The sequence below is a fragment of the Gavialis gangeticus genome, unplaced genomic scaffold, assembly GCF_001723915.1.
Source record: "Gavialis gangeticus isolate Ggan-Ray unplaced genomic scaffold, GavGan_comp1, whole genome shotgun sequence".
Lineage (NCBI taxonomy): Eukaryota > Metazoa > Chordata > Crocodylia > Gavialidae > Gavialis > Gavialis gangeticus.
In genome coordinates, this window is record NW_017728994.1 from 441,288 (window position 1) to 461,100 (window position 19,813).

Here is a 19,813-nt window from a genome sequence, read left to right on the forward strand (position 1 = left end):
TGGGGGGAGGGGGGCTGTTGGTAGGGAGTGAGAGGCACCAGCAGGGCTCAAGGGGCTGTGGCTTGGGAGTGAGGAGCCTGGACCTGCATCCTTGTGAGCTACGGGGGCAGGAGGAGCTCTAATTTTTCATGATAAAACCCCCAAAACCAAATACCAAAATTTATCAGTATTTAGAATTTATTTTATTGTAGTGATCAGCACTGGCAGGTTTCCAAATTGCTGTAAAATTGTAAATATATCAATAAAACATCGTGTTCAATTGATATCTGTATGTATAGTGGCGTTTCATTTTAATCACAGATTTTGGGGGTTTTATCAGAGAATTTGCTATTTTTTTAATTAGGGAAAATCAGGATCCCTGGCTATGACAAATGTCATGTGTGAGATCTAAAACTATTACCAGTACAATCTCCCTCTCTCCGTGTTATAAAACTTATACTGACAATGTTCTATAAATTGGTATTCAAAATTTCAGATGAGATTACAGAGTTTATTTTACCTAATTTTAGCAAAAATAAAAAGTTGAACCTTAGGAAAAAAAACCTACGGCTGGAAGGAAAAACAAACAAATGCAACTCAGAAGTTGCTCTTTCTCCACGTACCTTTAGTTGCTAATAGCTTCTTCTGTTCATAGTCAAATGCCTAAAAATTAAACAGGCACAAAATGTCTCAATTGCTGCTCTAACAAAATGTCATTCCAGTTCTTAGCTCTTTCTGAAAACAAAGGTTTTGAACACGGCCCATGAATTCATCGAGGAGGAATGTTAGCCACTATACAACACTGTGGCGGTTACCCAATGGAAGTCTGATGTGCTTAAAACATTCACTGAAAATTACCTACTTAGGACTATACATTTTTCTCTCTGACATACATTTAAGTGCAGTTGTGGAAGTATTTAAAGTTCCCCTATGTGGCATTTTTAATAAGACATTATTTCAACTGTAGTTTTGAATTCCTGAACTACCTATTGATAGTAAACATTTAAAACTCTGAGAAAACAAGTTCAACAGTAGGAAGTGGGAAATAGATCTGTTGAAAGCCTCTAGCCTAAAGTAAACCTGGAGAATAGTAAAGGTGATATTATGTGTACCCACTGAAGATCACCGAGGGGATGGAGAGATGACACTTATTTTTTTCAAAAATAAATCAAAGCATCCAAACCACAGGATGTGCTGCTTGTGGGAGGACTTGAATTACAGTGATATTATTGGAAGAGTAACAGCAGTACACAGGCACTCGAGCAAGTTTTTGGAGTTTGTTAGGGACAATTTTTTGGGATGACAGAAACCAACTATGGGATGACAGGGAAGCTGGCTAAGAAGGAAGCTCCAATACATTTGCTGTTTATAAATAGAGACGAATTGGTTGATAAACTGACAGTAGAAGGCAAATGATAAGAGTTCAAGACCCCAGGAAAAGTATGTAAGGAAGGAAAGCACCAAAATAAAACCCTTGGAATTCAGAAAAGTAAACTAACACATTCAGCAATGGGAAGTTTTGCCTCAGGAGTTTTGCCAAGTCATAAATTTACATGCTCACTTACGTCACAGGCTTCATCTCTCTCAAATTGTCACAAAGCCAACTCCTGAAAAACCTAGAAGTGTAACATTTTTTTCTGTGTAGTCTTCTTTGTAGTCAACTGATGAGGGGACAGAGCTTCAAAGTATTGAGGGAAAGGACTGGAGAAAAAGTACTCTCCCAACATAACACTTGTATCTTCTTGTAGTCAGAGGTATAGCTTATTCTGTCTAATTTTAGATGTAAATTAATTGAAGTCAGGACCCTGAAGCACTCTTTATGCATTTAGTTTGCCATTTGGAAAAGATATGCTGTGGAGGAACATTTGTCACAACAAGAAGAGAATTAACTTTACTAAATGCATTGGACTGCAACTTAACTAATATTGATAACCATTTAATCTGCCAAACCAATCTTTCGCATCACTCGCTATTTTATAGGCATTTATCAGCAAACTTTACTGCTCAGGTTACTTAATAAAACCAAATCTAATACAGTATTAACATGTACCTGTATATTTACAAATGATGACTGTGGTGCAAGACGTGCTCTCTCACAATTCTGTTGTGCAGCTGCGGCCCTCTCTGCTGCTCGTTCACTCCCAGGAGCCTTTTTATCAGCCACTGGACTTTCAGAAGCACTCAGCTCGGTGTCAGACAGCAATCTCTCTGCAGTGCTGGAAAAGAAGGGTAATTTTTTATGGTTTACTACTTCATTATCCACTCTACGCTTTTTTCAAAATTTCATTAATATTCTCTCTTACAATTCTATTTTTACACCATTAAAAAAAAAAACCCAACAGATCTCATTTACTCTGAATAGGCTAATACCTGAACTTACAAACACAGTGATCTAATAAAAATACATCAGTTCAAAAAAGGTTCCTAGTTCAGCCCCTCATTTGCCTGAATCTTGGCAACTTGAGCAGCTTCACACCCTGTGAAGATAAAATGAAAGGGAAAACCATGTCTTGGAAACTCCAGTTGCACTTATAAAAGCATCTGTTAGAATAACTTTTCACTACAATGATCACCGTTTGTGGGCACTTTCCCCAAGAGACAGAAAAGCAATCATACAGGTTTCCCTCGCTTTATACAGGTTCTGTACGTATGAATTCTCTCTTATGCAATGACCATTTTTATACCAAAAATTTGTTATGCAAGGTAAATTCACTCTTATGTGATAGGTGCGGTGGAAGCCCAGAGCCAGCAACTTTGTGTGGTACATTGTGGGAGTGATGCATATCAAAATACAGTCTCCTGTGTGGATCTGTGCTCCTCACTCGCTGTCTGTGACAAGTATTTCTGTAGTTACCATCCCCATTATGGTAACATTCACCACTACCCTGTGCTTGTGTATACTGTCTGCTGTTGGTAAATACCAAAATGTTCTTGTAAAAGTGGGTCTGGGGGGTCAGTACAATCAAGGTCTTGGAGCATATCCCTATTTGTTACATTGTAAAGTGGGTTCTCTTTACGTGAATTCGAGTTATGCTTGGTTTTCCAGGAATGCATGTACAGCATAAAGCTGTAAAGGGAAACCTGTATTTTAAATAACTACATAATTCCTAACAAAGAAAACACCAAGGTTAACTGCATATACGCTAATAATGTACACGTCTACATGTGATGCTATGTCGTCATAGCAATGCACTAAGGCAACGTAGCACTGGCTGCTATATTATCATAGCAACGTGCTCCCTTGTTATCGCATGTTGCTACCACAACTTAACAGCTAAAAATAACTGTGCACCGTGCACATGGCACAATACGGGCTGGTACTGCACCATCATTTATTACTCCAAAAGGAAGTACCAAATGACAGCGCAGTAACAACGGCGCTGTAGGGGCACATGTAGACATGCCCAGACAATATTCAAATGTATTAATGTAGTATTCCAAAGCTTTATAACTAAAGTCAAAGAAATGTACATGAGGGTATACATAACTATCATTGTATAGTAAAATAAATAAAGGCAGTTAAGCAAATTAAAATTTATCCTGAAGAACACTGAACAATTCCCAACAGGGAGGTATTTTATGATCAGTTCCTAAGGGGAGACAGTGGAAGCTCTCTTCAGGTTATTTAAAACTTCCGAATGCCAGCCAACAAGGCTTTGTGACTGGCAGGTCTTGCCTGACCAACCTCATCTCCCTCTATGACCAGGTAACATATGCCTTGGACAAGGGAGATGATGTGGACATCATATATCTGGACTTCAAGAAGGCCTTTGACTTAGTTCCCATGATATCCTCATGGTTAAGCTGGGGAACTGTGCCTTGATATGGTCTGATGGCTAGGCAACTGGCTATGAAGTCAGACCCAAAGAGTACTAGTTGAAGGGAGCAAATCAACATGGCACAGGGTTACCAGTGGAGTCCCTTAGGGCTTGGTACTCAGGCCAGTACTCTTTAACATTTTCATCAACAATATAGATTCAGAAGTCAGATGTGGACTGGCCAAGTTCACAGACGATACCAAATTATGGGGGAGGGCTGTCACACTGCAGGACAGCTGGGAATACAGGCCAACTTGGACACGCTCTTAAGGTGGGCTGACCAAAACTGGATGACCTTCAATGCAGAGAAGTGCAAGGTGCTGCACCTCAGTAGGAAGAGCCCTCAGCATACTTACAGGCTCAGCAGTGCTACACTTGCTACCACCACGATCAAAAGGAACTTGGGGGTCTTGATTGAACACAAGATAAATACGAGCCACCAATATGATGCAGTGGTGGGCAAAGCTAACCAAACTCTGGCGTGCATCCACTGATGCATCTCAAGCAAAACCAGGGAAGTCATCCTCCCGCTTTACTTGGCCCTGGGGAGACTGCAGCTGGAGTACTGCATTCAGTATTGGGCCCCCCACTTCAGGAAGGATGTGGAGAAGCTTGAGAGAGTCTAGAGGAGAGCCCCTTGTATGATCTGAGGCCTGGAGGGAAGGCTGTATGAGAAGAGGCTGAGGGACTGGGACTCTTCAGTCTGGCAAAGAGAAGGCTCAGGGTGTATACATCGGGATTTGTTCACCACACCCCTCAAAGAATAACAAGGTCTAACAGCCATAAACTCCAGGAAGGCTGATTTAGACTGGATATAAGAAAAAAGTTCTTTATAGTGCATGTGTCCAGGGTCTGGAACAAACTCTCCTCAGAAGTAGTGCAAACACCTGCTCTGGACTCCTTCAAAAATCAGCTGGATTTATTTCTTGCTGGGGTCACTTGATACTGGTTGACTTCCTGCCTATGATGGGGGAGGCCTGGACCCGATGATCTCATGAGGTCCCTTCCAGCCCCTAATGTCTATGAAATCTATGAAACTAGACTGGAGGAAAACTGAACAAAGTATAACTGACAAGGAAGAAAATCTGAATTGGAAAAAGATGGAGATTGATCCAAAAAGTGTTATTTACAGATAACTGCCAATTTTTCAATTGGCCTTCTTCAACAACTTGGGAAAATAACTTTATTTGCTGAATATGCTTTGCCACTAAGAAAAAAAATCTCAAGTGCACGACTTCTCACAGCAGGGACAGTCAGTGATAAAGTTCTACTGATGTTAGTATAACTATAAGCTCCTCAGAGAGGAGAATTTAGGAGGAGGGGAAGATGGAAGCAATGCTTTTGGGGAGCAAATAAAAAGGAAAAAATTAAATGTAAAATAAAGTACAAAAATATGAAGAACTTATACAAATAGTGGAAATATATTAAGTACAGCCAAGTCTGATTAAGACCAGTTCTCCAAATATTCGTCAATGACTGAACCAGATATCCTGACCCAAGGAACATGATATATATTTCTGCCCATCACTAAATTCTATACTTCTAAACTTAGAAGTGTTACATACTGTAAGTGAGAGTTTTTGGTGCCTTGCAATAACTCTACGGTTTGTCTCTTAGCACATGATTGTTTTGAAGAACTCATCATCTGCTTCAGATCACTGGCATTGGCTGAATGTGATGGACTTCTTGGCATGCCTACTTCTACAAAAGCATCATTGCAACCTACAAAACCAAGAAAAACAGTGGTAAAATAAAGCCCTTTTTATTCCAATATCGTTATTATACATACTGCTGGCAGTCATTGCTATGAAATTAAAACTATTTTCACACTCTATATGTAAATCTCTGTGATTTATAGAAGGACTAATTTATTCAAAGCTAAATAGCCACAGTTATTTCATTTGCTTATATACAAGTATGCATTGACATGTGTGGTTGACTACAAACCTGAAGAGTATTTTTTCAAGTTAAGCAAGATTTAGCTATACGAGGATACTGTCAAAGCTAACAACTTAAGGTCAGAAATGACTGGGGATTTTGGATGCATTTTAGGGGTTTAGGTACCTCACTCAATACAGGATGTTGAAGCTGACTGATGAGCACTTCCTAGCAATCAGGCCTTTTAATATGTTTTGATTTTGGTAGTCAGAAACTGAGGCACTCAAAACCAGCAGAAAATTGAAAAAAAATCTTTGTCTAAACATCAAAGTATCTGGAAGTACCTACATGTGAGACTGAACAAAAACAAAGTAATGTTTTAACATTAAACAGCTCAACATTTAATTTTCTTTAAACTATGACTGATCAAATATTTCTAACTGGCCAATGAGTATTTCATTAAAATCAATGTTCAGGGTGACTGTGAACCTAACAAAAAAGAAACTTCCTTTGCACAAACATAATATTTGTTAGAGAGGAATGCAGCCTCTCTACACAGTCTTGTTTCTTTTTGATAAATCCTGGTTTCCTCTTTTACAACGCTAATGCAAAGATTAGCTGGCGTAGCTAACGCACCTATTAAATTGATGAAAACATTAAAATAAAATACATAATTAACTTCCCTGATTGTCAGAGGGTTTTTTATAGCAATATAACTGTGTTGGTCAAGGGTGGGGTTTTGAGGGGGGTTGGTTTGTTGTTTTTGTTTAAACCAATGCACTTATACTAGCATACAATTGTGAACTGGTTCCTTATCAATGATGTTTTTGAAAGGTTAACTTGCATGTGTGTCCACACTGTCCCACAACAAATGTGAATTGGTTCCTAATCAGTAACATTTTGCAACTGTTAAACTGTTATCTGTATCTGCACCCACAGAAACAATGTGGTGCAAACATATTAACTGATCTTATAATATCCATGGTACTGGACAACTTTTATACAATCTCTTAGATAACATGTGTATGACGTAAGGCTTAATTCTAAAAAAAAATAATGGCAAAAATTTCATCTCAACATGTGATTATTTGTTTGTGAAATGGACAAACATTAATCAAATGAACATTACCACCAATTACTACCAAAAATACAAGTCAAGATGTTACCATCTGTAGTATCTGATTTGGCAGTCACTTGTTCTGAGGTGCTATGACTACTTGTTTGTCTTACTGGATCACTGTGGTTTGTGCTCAACACATTTTCTCCTAGTGATGAGGCAGATAGTGCAGCATAGCTGATATTTGAGGTCTGAAATAATTAACAAAATATGTTTTAAAAACTTTTTGATATTTGACTTCCTCCTCTTTCTTTGCATTCACACATGAACGTTAGCTACAAGTTTTGCTTTTTTAATGATGAAGTTACATATTGTAAGCATTTATTTGCAGTCCGAATCTGAGTGATCTTAGATGAATGACAGATGGTTTTTCTTAAAATTATTTTAGACTAGACTCATAACAAATAAGACAAATGGTCATCTAGGATGTACATCACAATGCTTACCTTCACATGACCATTTAAAGAAGTTGAGCCTTTTTTGTTTTCTGGTTGCATACCATTGACATGGACATCAATGGGAGTCAAGCCAGGGGGGGGAGATGGTGTATTCTGGCTATAATTAGGTACTCCAGATAGCAGAATACTAGTTAAAGTGGCTTGGGCAGTAGACGGTATCATCAGGTGTGGTATAGCAGAAAAACCTGTATAAAAAATTAAGTCATGTTTGGGTTAGCTGACAAGCTGAGTACATCAGATAGTAAATCAAACTGAATTATGATGGAATACAATATAAAATCTTTTGAATTTAATTATATTGAACATTAACATGCAAAGCCAATTATTTAATGTAGTATTTGATACTTAGATTTTTATATTTTCTCATTTAAAACAATACTAGAAAGTTGAATATTACATTATAAAATGCAATTAAATTAATCTAAAGAAAAAAAATTTGCATATTTATACATTTATGTAAACAATGTTTAAGAATTTCTACTTGTGAGACTTCTAAGAGAAAATGGTACCATCTTTTACTTTTTTTTATTCTAGTGACCTAAATAGTTAAAAATTGATCTCATTTGTACTTAATTTCTACTAACCTGTGGCATTTGTGTTAGCAAGAGATGTTGCCCATAATGTAGGGCTAGGTGTGCCTGAACTTGGACTCTGTAAAGGACTAACAGAACTATTAAGGGCATTCAAGAGGGAGTTTGGAGAAGTGGAGGTGTTGACAGATAGGGCAGTAGGACCCAACAGACCTGTGGGAAAAATTACACATAATTCATATTCATGTGTGATCTTTATTTTTTAAAGATTATATTAATTATGTTTAATACACAACACTGTATAACAATCTGCTGATTATTTCTGATTAGAACATACTATAATTAAGACAGATTTACTCAACTGAGGATCAGTGAAAACCAGGGCCTGTTTGGATCTCAGGAAGTTAAACAAAAAGGAGGAAAATCTCTACTCCTTTTCCAGTCAATCTATCTGTTTGCACCACTGCAGTATTTGAATGCTTCTGTTGGCTGCTGCCATTAAAACCTACAACAACTTGTGTATCTATTGAATGTCTCCATATTGTTTCTGTCAAATTTTACTTCGGGGAAGCATCACCTGAAAATTAGAGGTAATTGCTACTTTGCAGCTTCACTGTTCTCAGGCACTTAACTTTCAGATAGTATTGGACAGTGCCATGGTGAAGAAAAAAAGCTGTCCTCACATAATAACATCCTGATTCCCCAACATCAGCAAACCTGTTTATTCCTAAGTACTTGCAAAATCAATGGTTGGATTTGACTAGGAATTTTAATATTGAAGATACTATTTCTATATTGATATGTTACTAATTGGAACTTATTTATCAGTATAAAATGTAAGCCAAAAGTATTTAAACCTTCCCTCAATTTGGATTACTTTCAAAGAGAGAATAATTGTAAAACAAATAAGCCAGGAAGTAACTAGTTTTATGTTGGCCATGAAATAAGCTATTTTTTCTTGCGACTTGTGGTCTTACATCAGGATCCATTCTTGGGAGGGAAGTGGGGTCTGGTGCTTGTGCACTCTGTCTACATTTTTAACAATACTCCTCCTCTGTTCTGTCATAAATTTACAGAACAGTAAAGTGGATGCATCAGTGCTAATGGATGGAGAGATGATTTGAGAGGATCCATTGTGGGTGAGCTCTGAATGTTGGATTATTATCAAAATGTTATAAAATATTTCTCTTTATTCAAGGAGTGTTTGCATTTCACTCAAGTAGGTTTCTATTTGAGAAATCATCAAGTATCTCTATTATACATAATCTCAAATAATGTGTGACCTTCCCAATACCTGTGATCAGTGTTTCAAAAGTTGTAAGTAAGAATAAAGTATTTACCTAGTCCAGTGAGTCCTAGCCCTGCTGAGGACAAAATGTCTAAACCAGGACAGGAGAGGCCAACAGGGCATGAAAGTGTAGACAGATTTGCTGCTATGGTGATGCCACTACTTTCAAGTCCCAGGAGGCATTTCCTTGCCTCATACATGTTCAAGGCATTTCGCTCCACACTTTTTACAATCACAGACTATAAAAAAACCAAACAGCTGATATAATAATATAATACAAATTTGTGTAGCACAAGCTTTATGATATTACTTGAGGGCTACAGTAAGGTAAGGTAACAAGCAAAATTAGCTGAAACACTATATCCATTGGTGGTTATTCAGGCATCCAAAAGTCTACGGAATTGTTAAAGAATTGTTAATATTTTTGTTCACCTTTAAATATGCAAATAACTTTGTTTTAAGAACATACTCCTACATTTTTTAATTAAGTGAGGCTTACAAAGGGAAAAAATTGAGGATTATCATCAGTCACCATGATTAAAAGTATTACGGTTCACCATAATAAAGAGCATACAGGGGTGCTCTTTACGTCCTATGTCTATATATCTATATAGAGAAGTTAAATGGCAAAGTCATGTCAAATTTATAAGAAACATTTCACACAACAGTATTTCATCTTTATTTAAATGACATGCTTTCTACTAAGGTTTATATAGATGTCTGAGCATATAGGATGTAAACTATTTCTATCTATTCATGTAAACACTTCTACATTTAAAATCAAAATTGCTGACATAATGGAAAGTGTGTCAGAAGTCAGTATGTTGATTTGAACCCATTTAAGGACAGATATCTGGTTTACAAGCCTACTTAAACTGTTCAGCACACATGGGGAAATAAACACAAAGCCTTGATTATGTTTTATCAGGAACAGGCAGAAGAAAATTTTTAGTAATTATTAAAAATATTAGTGAGTTATCTGTATTAGAGAGTTTGCTGTATGTGAGGAAACATGGTCAGTAATACGTCATAGTAGATCCGCTCATGAAAGTGGCTCTGCTCTCCTGTGAAAGCGTTTGCATGGCCAATACTTCGCTAGAACAGTTAACACAAATTTTGTCAAATCTTTTATAAAAAAATGGGGAAAAATCAGAGCTAGTGTAACAGGAAAGATTTCAGCCTAAAAACATTTTTCCAAGTTTAAGATTAACTGAAAAAAAAATTGAATTTCCTTTTAGTTTAAATCTAGTGGGGCTAAAGTTCTGATCACAGTGTGTATGACTTCACTGAAAGCAAAAAGGAGCATTTCCTTCAATGAAGTAGAATCTGATCCCATGTCACCACAGCAGTAGCCCTAGGAAAGATGAGACAAGAGAAAACTGCATGGCTTTTTGAAATCTAGTATCAAAAAGCACTATAGTGGCTTCTGATAAAGAGAGCATACGTCACAGTTTGCAAAGAAAATACTAGGTTTTCACTAACCTTGCTTGGTTGTTTTGGCTTTGGTTTAAGGCTTATGAAGACATCTAACTGTTCCATTAGTTGAGTGATAAACTGGGGTTCTACTTCAATTTCTTCCTTCATATCAAACATCAGCACAAGAGGCAGGCAACCCTGGAAATTTAAATACAAAAGTTTTTATGTCAAGATATGCTCATATGAAATATAAAATTTCAGCTAAAAATAGAAAGCATTATTATTCTAATGTGATGATATTGATATTATATCAATGACGTGCATTGTATGTGATGATCTTTGCATATCAGAATTAAATAGGGCAGAAAAAAATTATAATGATCAGCATTTTTTCCCTCAGAATTTTGACCAGAAATCTTGACAGTTTGAAATTGGGATGGTATAAACATTTTAGACATAAAAAACTATATTATATGCATGTTATGTTTGCTATAAAACCCCCCCAGCTATTTGAATGATGAACTTTGGTAAATGCCTACTATCTAATTTTAAATACTGTAAAAATTATATTTAGCACTGCTATTTTCTCATATTGTTAACTTTAAGGGCAGAAGAATTAGTGTGTGAAGAAACAACTGGATAGAATAACTCCTTTGAGATTGGAGACTGTAAAACTGGCATTAAACATTTTCATTTGTTCCATGCAAAGGTAGCTAAATTTACATTTTCAAAGTTTCACATGAAATACCTTTGAAATAACCACATTTTTAATATCAGACAACACAGATGGGAGAAGAAAGAAACAACTGCATCTTTTTACAGAGCAACAAACAAATGCTGGGTGTTCTGTAAAAAATGAATAAATGTGATAACTATTTCTAGGAGTTGAGAATTTAAACTAGATATTAATAGTGTAATCTAAACATACTTCATGTGCACATTAAAAATGCATGAGAAGATAGAGCCAGTGATTGACTTGCACTGACGAGCTCTATTTGACCCAAGAAGTCTATGGGCTGACAAGAGGTAAGGGATCTGGTACTGGCCAAAGGGGATGATCTAGTCAGCAACCTGAGGATTGAAGGGAAGCTTGGTGACAGTGATCACAAGTTGATCACTGTCTCTATCCATCGTAAATCTGGCAAATCAGTCAGCAATGCAGAAACCCTTGACTTTAGAAAAGCTGACTTTCACAAACTCAGGAGCTTGGTTGTTGCATTCCTGAGAGACCATGCTCTGACAGGGATGCAAGTCCATAATGAGTGGTTGCTCCTTAAGGACTTGATCCTAAAAGCACAAAGCAAGTCCATTCCAGCCTGTAGGAAAGGTAACAAAAGGGCTGGTACACTGCCTTGGCTCAGTAGGGAACTCATGAACCTCCTGAATCTGAAAAGAGAAGCTTATCAGGGATGGAAGTCGGGAACTACCACTAAGGAGGATTACGCAGCACTGGCCCACACCTGTAGGGAGAAGATCAAAAAAGCCAAGGCTGAAACTGAACTCAAACTGGCTATGGAAATCAAGGACAAATAAAAAGTCCTTCTTCAAATACATGGGAAGTCGGAAAAAAAACAAGGGCAACATTGGACCCTTGCTGAACTAAACGGGACATCTGACACCCAGGAGAAAGCTAATTTCCTCAACTATTACTTTGTGTTGGTTTTCCACCAGCCCAAGGGGATCACCCTGCCTGACAGGATGTAGGACTACCAGGTAAGGGTGATCATATGCCTATAATTGGCAAAGATTTTGTGCAGGAACAGCGTGAGAGGCTGGACATCCACAAGTCAGCTGGCCTAGATGGAATGCACCCAAGAGGGGTGTCTACACATGCTTGCAGCAGCTCAAACAGAAGCAGTGCAAACTTGAGCCGGGGCTTTTTGCCTCAGTGCATGTGCTCAGACATGTACTTTGTTGTGGAGCAAATTGTGCCTCTTGGGGCAAAATAACTCTGCCTGGCTCCTCCCAGATCTGCAGCCGGGGGAAGCTAAAGCCTGGGGCCAGCACCTGTGCTGGCCCCAGCAGTATAGAAACCTGCCCTGGCCAGCAGCTCAGGGCTACTTGATCTCAGGAGCTTCTGAGGCCCAGCCACTTGGTATCTGGGGACACTAGCACCTTGTGTCAGCTAGACTATTGAAGCAGCATCCCAAATTCACTTTTTAAAATACCCCAAAATCCACATTCTTCTACAATTAGAAAAAGAGACAGAGAGAAAGGGGGATTGATCAGATGGGCAATGTTTTATTGCTATATTGACAATGTTAAAGAAATTTGGAAGCCTACCAGTGTCTCTAGCATCATAATAAAATAAACCCTAAATATCTGTGTTTTAATGTTTGCTTTTGGTTTTCTTATCACATGGTGGGTGTGGGGGGATGTGGGTGGGTGTGGAGGGATGTTGGGGGGGATGCAGATCAGTGTGCGGGTAGGTGTGGGACTGTGGGTGTGGGGGCTGCTTAGGAGGGGTGGGTCCTCTGCATGAATGCCGCATGCACCTGGTGGCTGGGGGGGCACAGCGGCGCTGGTGGCAGCAGGAGAGTGGCAGTGGCGATAAGCGGGGAGGTCCCGCAGATGCCGCTGGTGCTGTCGGTGGTGGTGGGGGGGTGGTGAGCACCAACTGGGGAGCACCACTGGCAGCAACAGCAGTGACCAGCAGCAATTGCTGACTGCCCACAGACACCGGTGGCGGTGGGGTGGTGGCAAGCAACTTTTTTTGAGGGGTGCACTGCCACGCTCAGGGAGTGCACATGCACCTGTGTGCACCCCCTTCACATCATCAATGGTCCCCTGCCCCCCACAGGGCAGAGCCCCCCCCCAGCATATGGACTACCCTGCCTGCAGTGTCCCAGGCCCCCCAGGGGCTACAGTCCTCCCCAACGGCCTCCCCCCCCCCAGCTGGTCTCCAGCCCCTGCTCATTCCCTTGCTCTGGACACTGGAGATGAGCAGGAGAACAAGCAGGAGGCTGGAGAGAATAGGAGAACAAGTAGGCGGCTCATTCCCCCTACCCGTTGGTTCCCCCTGCCCTCCATTCATTCCCCCCTGTCCCCTGTTCATTCTCCCCCCATCCCCCATTCATTATCATTCCCCTATCACTCTCTGGGTCTGACCACGGAGCCAGTTCCCCAGCCATCAGACCATAAGGTTGTGCAGTTGCTAAATTTTACCATGAGGACATCATGGGAGACCAAATCAAAGGCTTTTTTGAAATCATCAACCTCTTCTCCTTTGTCCAGGTAATATGTCAGCTCGTCATAGAAGGAAATGAGGGTGGTCAGGCAAGAACTACCCACAATGAAGCCGTGTTGGCCCTCTTTCAGAATGTTGCCTTCTGTCAGCCTGTTGTTGATGGGTTTTTTGATGATTTTTTTCCAAGGTCTTTCCAGGGATTGAGGTCAAACTGATTGGCTTGTAGTTCCCTACAAGTGCAGGCTCACTGGAGGACAGACCGAACTGGACAGGCTCATAAGGTGGGAGGATCAAAACCTGATGACATTCAACATGGAGAAATGCAAGGTGCTCCACCTTGGGGAAAAACAACCCACAGAATACTTATACGCTCAACACTGCTAAACTCACTAGCATCATGACCAAAAGAGACTTGGGGGTCATGACTGACCAGAAGATGAACATGAGCCATCAATGCAATCCCGCAGCCATCAAAGCAAATAAAAACTCTGGCTTGCACCTACCAATGCATCTCAAGGAAGACCCAAGAAGTCATCTTCCAGCTTTAATTGGCCTTGGTTATGCCACAGCTGGAGTACTGCATCCAATTCTGGGATCCATACTTTAGAAAGGATGTGCAGAAGCTTGAGAGAGACTAGAGGAGAGCCATCCCCATGATTAGAGGTCAAGAGAACAGGCCTTATGAGGAGAGGTTGAGAGGCACAGGACTCTTCAACCTGGAGAAGCAAAGGCTCAGGGGTGACTTGGTGGCAGCCTGTACGTATATAAAGGGGTGTGCATCAGGAACTGGGAGAACGTTTGTTCTCCAGGGTACCCCAAGGGAAGACAAGGTTTAACGGTAGCAAACTGCTGGAAGACTGTTTTAGACTGGATACAAGGAAAAACTTCTTTACTGTCCGATGCTCCAGAGTCTGGAATAGACTTCCCCAAGAAGTGGTGCAAGCAGCTACTCTGGATACCTTTAAGAAATGCTTGGATACTTATCTTGCTAGGGTGATCTGACCCCAGCTTGTTTCCTATCCCTTGGGCAGGAGGCTGGAACCAATGATCTCACAAGGTCTGTTCCAGCCCTAATGTCTATGAAGTCTATGAAATATCATACCTGGATTTTCCAAAAGCTTTTGTAAAGCCAGTTATGTATGGTAATATCAAAGATCACACTGAATGTTATTGGATAAAAAGTCTCAACTAAAAGGTTAAGAAAACAAAGCGAAAAACGGAAATTTTGAAAGCTGGAAATAAGTCTTCTTCATATGTACATCACAAAATTTGGTATTTTGACTATAGTTTTACTATTGTACATTTAGAACATGTGGGTAAGGATAATGGAAAAAAGAAAGGAAAGAAAATAAATATGTCCATTCTAAAACCAATATTAAATGGGAAGATTATTAAAAAGGTCCAACTGCAGCAGAGATTTCTGTGGTACAAGTAGCATTTTTGGAGAGAGATTAAAGATATAAAACTATATTGTCAATATGGGGAAAGTTTAAATATGTACGAAAACAAATGAAAAATCTAGTAGTATTTGCAAAATAAAGCACAGACCAAGCTGTTTTATGCAAAGCCACTGAATTAAACTTTCTTGATGAACTTACTAGTGCACACTGGAATATAAAGAAAAAGGCAGATGGGCTGCCAAGCCAGTGACAAAATTATATGCTTCTATGACTAGCATGTATTTGTAGTATGAAATGGTTTTCAAGCCAACATTTAAGATGGTCTGTAATTTATTTATACACCAATATAAGCCAGTGAGTAAACTTGTCAAGTTCAGTACAGGTTAGTATTAATGCCAGGTTCAGAAAACATTTAAAAATAATTAATATTATTAAAATATGACATATGCATGTCATAAAAAGCCATGCAATATATACATTAACATTTTGGTTGATGTGTTATTCTATGCACAATGTCAAAAATCAATTAAAAAAACATTAGTTTTCATTCACAATAAGTTTGTCAACTTCATTTTGCATGTGTTGATTGTTTAAAAAAAATGAGTGATATCACTACTATGTAGTTTATCCAGCTACAAAAGCTTGAAGGAAACTTAACCTTCATTTACTTTCAAAGGGCTGAATATAGTGATCTCTTAAGGTTCTGGGAAAAAAAAAACTAAAAAGAAACAAACAAAGAACAAGTCTTAATACCTCTCCTTAAGCTGCCTTTTCCCATTTTTAGTTTTTATAGTATCTAGCACTTTGACACACTGTAGTAATTCACTAATTGCTTGCTTATGTTGCTTGTTTTCTGTTTGTTGTTCTTAAGTAGCTTCTAGAGATTAGGATCAAAGAACAGGTTAGGCTGATACACATTTTGCCATCAAATATCTTTTTACAAGGCCAGAAGACAGTCTTTTTACATTGGTTTGAAACATCATCAGCACATATCTCGACTGCTTCCAGGAAGGGTGAAAGCAGCCAACATTATTCATTCAACCATAGCTGGAAAGCTGTTACCATTAAACATGGTCATAATCTACATGGAAGTCTCAGACATATAAAACTGAATTCCACTGAAAAGAATATATGAAGAAATTTATCTAATCTGGTCAGTGGCAAATCATAAAGGTTTTTTACCCTGCATGTTAAACATTTCCTTTAGTTCCAAACTTTTTATTAAATACGAGTAAACTAAGTTTTCTCTGGCTTCATTTCTAAATATATGTTCAGCTTTCTCATCTCAGCTAGTGCACAATTAGGGTTTAATGTTAAAGCTTTATAACCAATATATTAGTGACAGCCTTAGCTAACCGTGAAACTTAAAAATATTAAGCCAACTGTAGCTATGAGTTTGTTACCACATGACCGGTTGAAAGTTTTCACTGAGTTGCTTCCTTTTAAAACACACAACCCATTAATTCTTAGTGAGGTAAAACAGATCACATGTTGCCATGTGAAAAAAAATTATTAGGAATTGGCAGACATCTGTTATCAGCACTGATATTAAACTCAGGTTTCAGTTATTCTAAGTGCTAACTATCACTATGAAGAGACATGGCTTTATGTATAACAAATATTATAGTTATTAATACAATAATGCCTAATGGATGCAATCAGGATTGGTTTTAAAAAAGCACTCCTCCTCCAAGGCTAGTTTTGTTAAAGGGACAGACAAAAGAACGTAGGACCTTCTGGGCACGTCTATATAAGATATTTACCGTGGAGGTGACTAATTAGCTTCACAGTAAAAGGTCGCTTTCTACACATGTGGAGCTATTAGGATGGAGTAAACTAATGAACTCCATCATAGCATAATATTGCCATCTTACAGCAGAGTAGTACAAGTACCATCTTATAGCAGTTATTTACTCAGCCACAATGCACATGTAGATGCTGACAGGGCTGGCTGGGGCATGAGAGTGCTTCAGTGAAGGGCTGTCTGTTGGCTAGCCCTGCACTGAAGCACCCTTGTGCCCCAGCCAGCCCCTGTGTTGCACACTGAGCTGGGTTGGAGAAGCCCTGGGTTGGCAGGCTGACCCATGGGGCCCCCTGTCAGCTGCAGCTGCTCCACCCCTGCTCAATGTTTTGTGGTACTAGGCACACGTGCAAACACCGTGCCCGGGGCACATACAAACTGCTCTGGAGTGTATTCATCCACATTAATTACATGTATAGACATGCCCTTTGGGTATTCTGTATGAATCACATCCACATGACTTCTACTTAAACTTGCTTCCCAGAAACTTGTGCCAGGTACCCCTGTCAATAGCTTCAGAAAGTTAACTGTTTATCCTGCATACAAATAAAAGGAAGACGAATCAATGGCCAAGAAAGAAACAAAAATGCCTGTGTGAATATTTGTAACTCATTCTTAAACCCAATTTAAATTATGCATGTTTGTATTCTTACTGAGCAAGGGCTACTTTATCATGACACTACAGGACATTTTTATTAATAAAATATTTAAGGCACTATAATTCATAGTAACTTCTACACAATACATTCAAAAGAAGAGCTGTCAGCTGAATCAATATTGTATAATAAGTCATTTGCATTTTACGGACAAATTGGGCATACTTTCTTTTAGTTATTTTCATACAGCAATTACTGAAATATTTACCATGAGATATTGTCTGGCAAGACAGACAGACTCAATAGTGCCCTGGAGGTAGACAGTGGATTTCTTTTGTGGGTTACTGGGGTCAGGGAAGTGGATCTGAGCACCAGTTCTCTGCATGATATGTTTGATGTTACTGCCATTTCTACCCATCATAAAGAGATGATGTTGTGCTGCAATGTCCAGCTGTGTGCTCACTGGGATTGCAGAGGCCAAACTGCCTGCCAGGTGTTCCAGAAGCATTGCTGTTCCTTCCTACAAGAAAGAGAAAATGCACTGCAGATAAACTGTCAAAACAGCACACCCAAATGCAGGTTTCCTCAGGATACATTTGTTTTAGTCACCACACATCTAATTCTGAAAGTAAGTCGCAGAAGAATATAAAGGATTTTCTTGCATAAAAGAAAAATTAAAAGATGCATATTGCTTAAAATTAAGTTGAGTCATAATTCAGAAACAACTTTACCTCCAAGTCTCCATCTTATGAAGAGTTGTACAATATACAATTGGTTTCACAGGGGACAGTTACGATGATCTTAATGTCCTGGCCCCAATCCTGCACTCCAATCCAGTACTCCTGTGCAGCTACAGTGAAATCCATATGAACTACCCAAACAGAACTAATTTCAGGACTTGGACTATGAAATACTAATTGACTAGAGACCACCTTATTGCTGTAGTAGTCATCTGCACAAGAGCTCAAGACAGCTCCTTTGGCTTTATGAGAGAAGGTAGTGTTGGCAGGATGTAGTCAATGAAAGGCCCTTTCTTTCTCTGTCAAAATTTGCTCTCTCTCTCCCTTTGTCCAAAAGAGATCTAATTTGTTGACTCTCAGCCCATGTTTGGAGTCCACATATTGGACTTGATATATGGAAAGGGCTGAGGTTTGTATGACTTGGTGTTGTTTTTGCTACATTGTTTGCTTACTAGATGTTTTACAATAGGTGGAAGAGGATCCAGTATTGTTTTTCTGTTTTGGATTGTGGTATTAACCATTTGCCAGCATGTTGAGAATTTGAGTCACCTAATTAGGTTAAACTGAAATGAAGGCATACTAGGGTGAAAGCCAAAAAAAAAAAAAAAATCCATCTTTAAACACACAGATGTTATTTTATCAAAAATATTAGCCTTTAAGATCAATATATTCAAATCACCATGTGGTAACAGGCAGCCTTACTAATCAGTGACAGCATTGCAACTATACACTGTTTAACACAGTGGTGCTTACCTTTTTGGCCCTGCATGCCAGATGGGTATGGCAGGACCGGTCTTCAGTCCAGATTGAGCTCCCATGCCAGTATTGGGCTCTGGGGCCTAGCATTACCCCCTCCCTGCCCCAAAGCACCAGGAGCAGGCCCTGGGGTCAAGCACCACCCTCTTCCTGTCCCAAGTGCCAGGCTGAGGTCCTGGGGTGCTGGGATTGGGTCCTGAGGGCCCAATACCACCCCTCCCCTGTGATTTGGCCCCAAAGGCCTGGCACTGACTGTTTTGCCCTAACATGCTGGGGCTGGGTCCCAGTTGACCGGCACCATCCCCTCCCACCCCTGTGTCCCAGGATTAGTCCACAGGGGCCTGGCACCACCACCTTTCACCCCAGTGTACTAGGATTTTGTTCTGTGGGCCTGATGTCGCCCCCTACTGCTCTCCACACCAGGATTGGGCCCTGGGGCCCAGTGCCACCACCACCCAGCCCTGCACATTGGGACTGGAGGCCTGATCCAGCTCACAGGAACCCAGTATCTCCCTGGCTCTGTAAATTTGATGGTGGGGGATCAGTGCCACCGCTCTCTCACTGCCAAATTTCCAGACCCATGGGGAGCACCATGCGCTGGATGACACAGGGTCACAGGCCGGATCTGGCTTGTAAGCCAGTGGTTGAGCACCCCTACTTTAAAAAAACTGTTTAAGCTATTTACACATTTGAGACATTGAGAATAATACTTAATAAGTGTATTACCTTTACAGCACTAGTATTATTCTGTGACCCCCTGACAATGACAGTAGTACCATACATTCGAGAACGTTGTTTAAAAGAAACTGAAATGTTGTAAGTCTGTGATATATGCTGAATTGTGGGAAA

General features: G+C 39.6%; 1 protein-coding gene across 2 annotated transcripts in view; it reads right to left on the reverse strand.

Annotated features, from left to right (window-relative positions):
- BICC1 (BicC family RNA binding protein 1) overlaps positions 1 to 19,813 on the reverse strand; it is a 278,024-nt gene that overhangs the window by 22,370 nt on the left and 235,841 nt on the right. Inside the window, exons 8-17 of one of the 2 annotated variants that reach the window (XM_019502212.1) lie at positions 19,691 to 19,795; positions 17,737 to 17,988; positions 10,551 to 10,682; positions 9,121 to 9,307; positions 7,835 to 7,993; positions 7,239 to 7,435; positions 6,842 to 6,983; positions 5,363 to 5,519; positions 2,030 to 2,195; positions 603 to 642 (exon numbers count right to left, since the gene is read on the reverse strand). In XM_019502212.1, coding sequence (XP_019357757.1) covers positions 603 to 642; positions 2,030 to 2,195; positions 5,363 to 5,519; positions 6,842 to 6,983; positions 7,239 to 7,435; positions 7,835 to 7,993; positions 9,121 to 9,307; positions 10,551 to 10,682; positions 17,737 to 17,988; positions 19,691 to 19,795 — 1,537 coding nt within the window. The remainder of the gene's footprint in view (positions 1 to 602; positions 643 to 2,029; positions 2,196 to 5,362; positions 5,520 to 6,841; positions 6,984 to 7,238; positions 7,436 to 7,834; positions 7,994 to 9,120; positions 9,308 to 10,550; positions 10,683 to 17,736; positions 17,989 to 19,690; positions 19,796 to 19,813) is intronic. The other variant, XM_019502213.1, reaches the window with a different exon arrangement.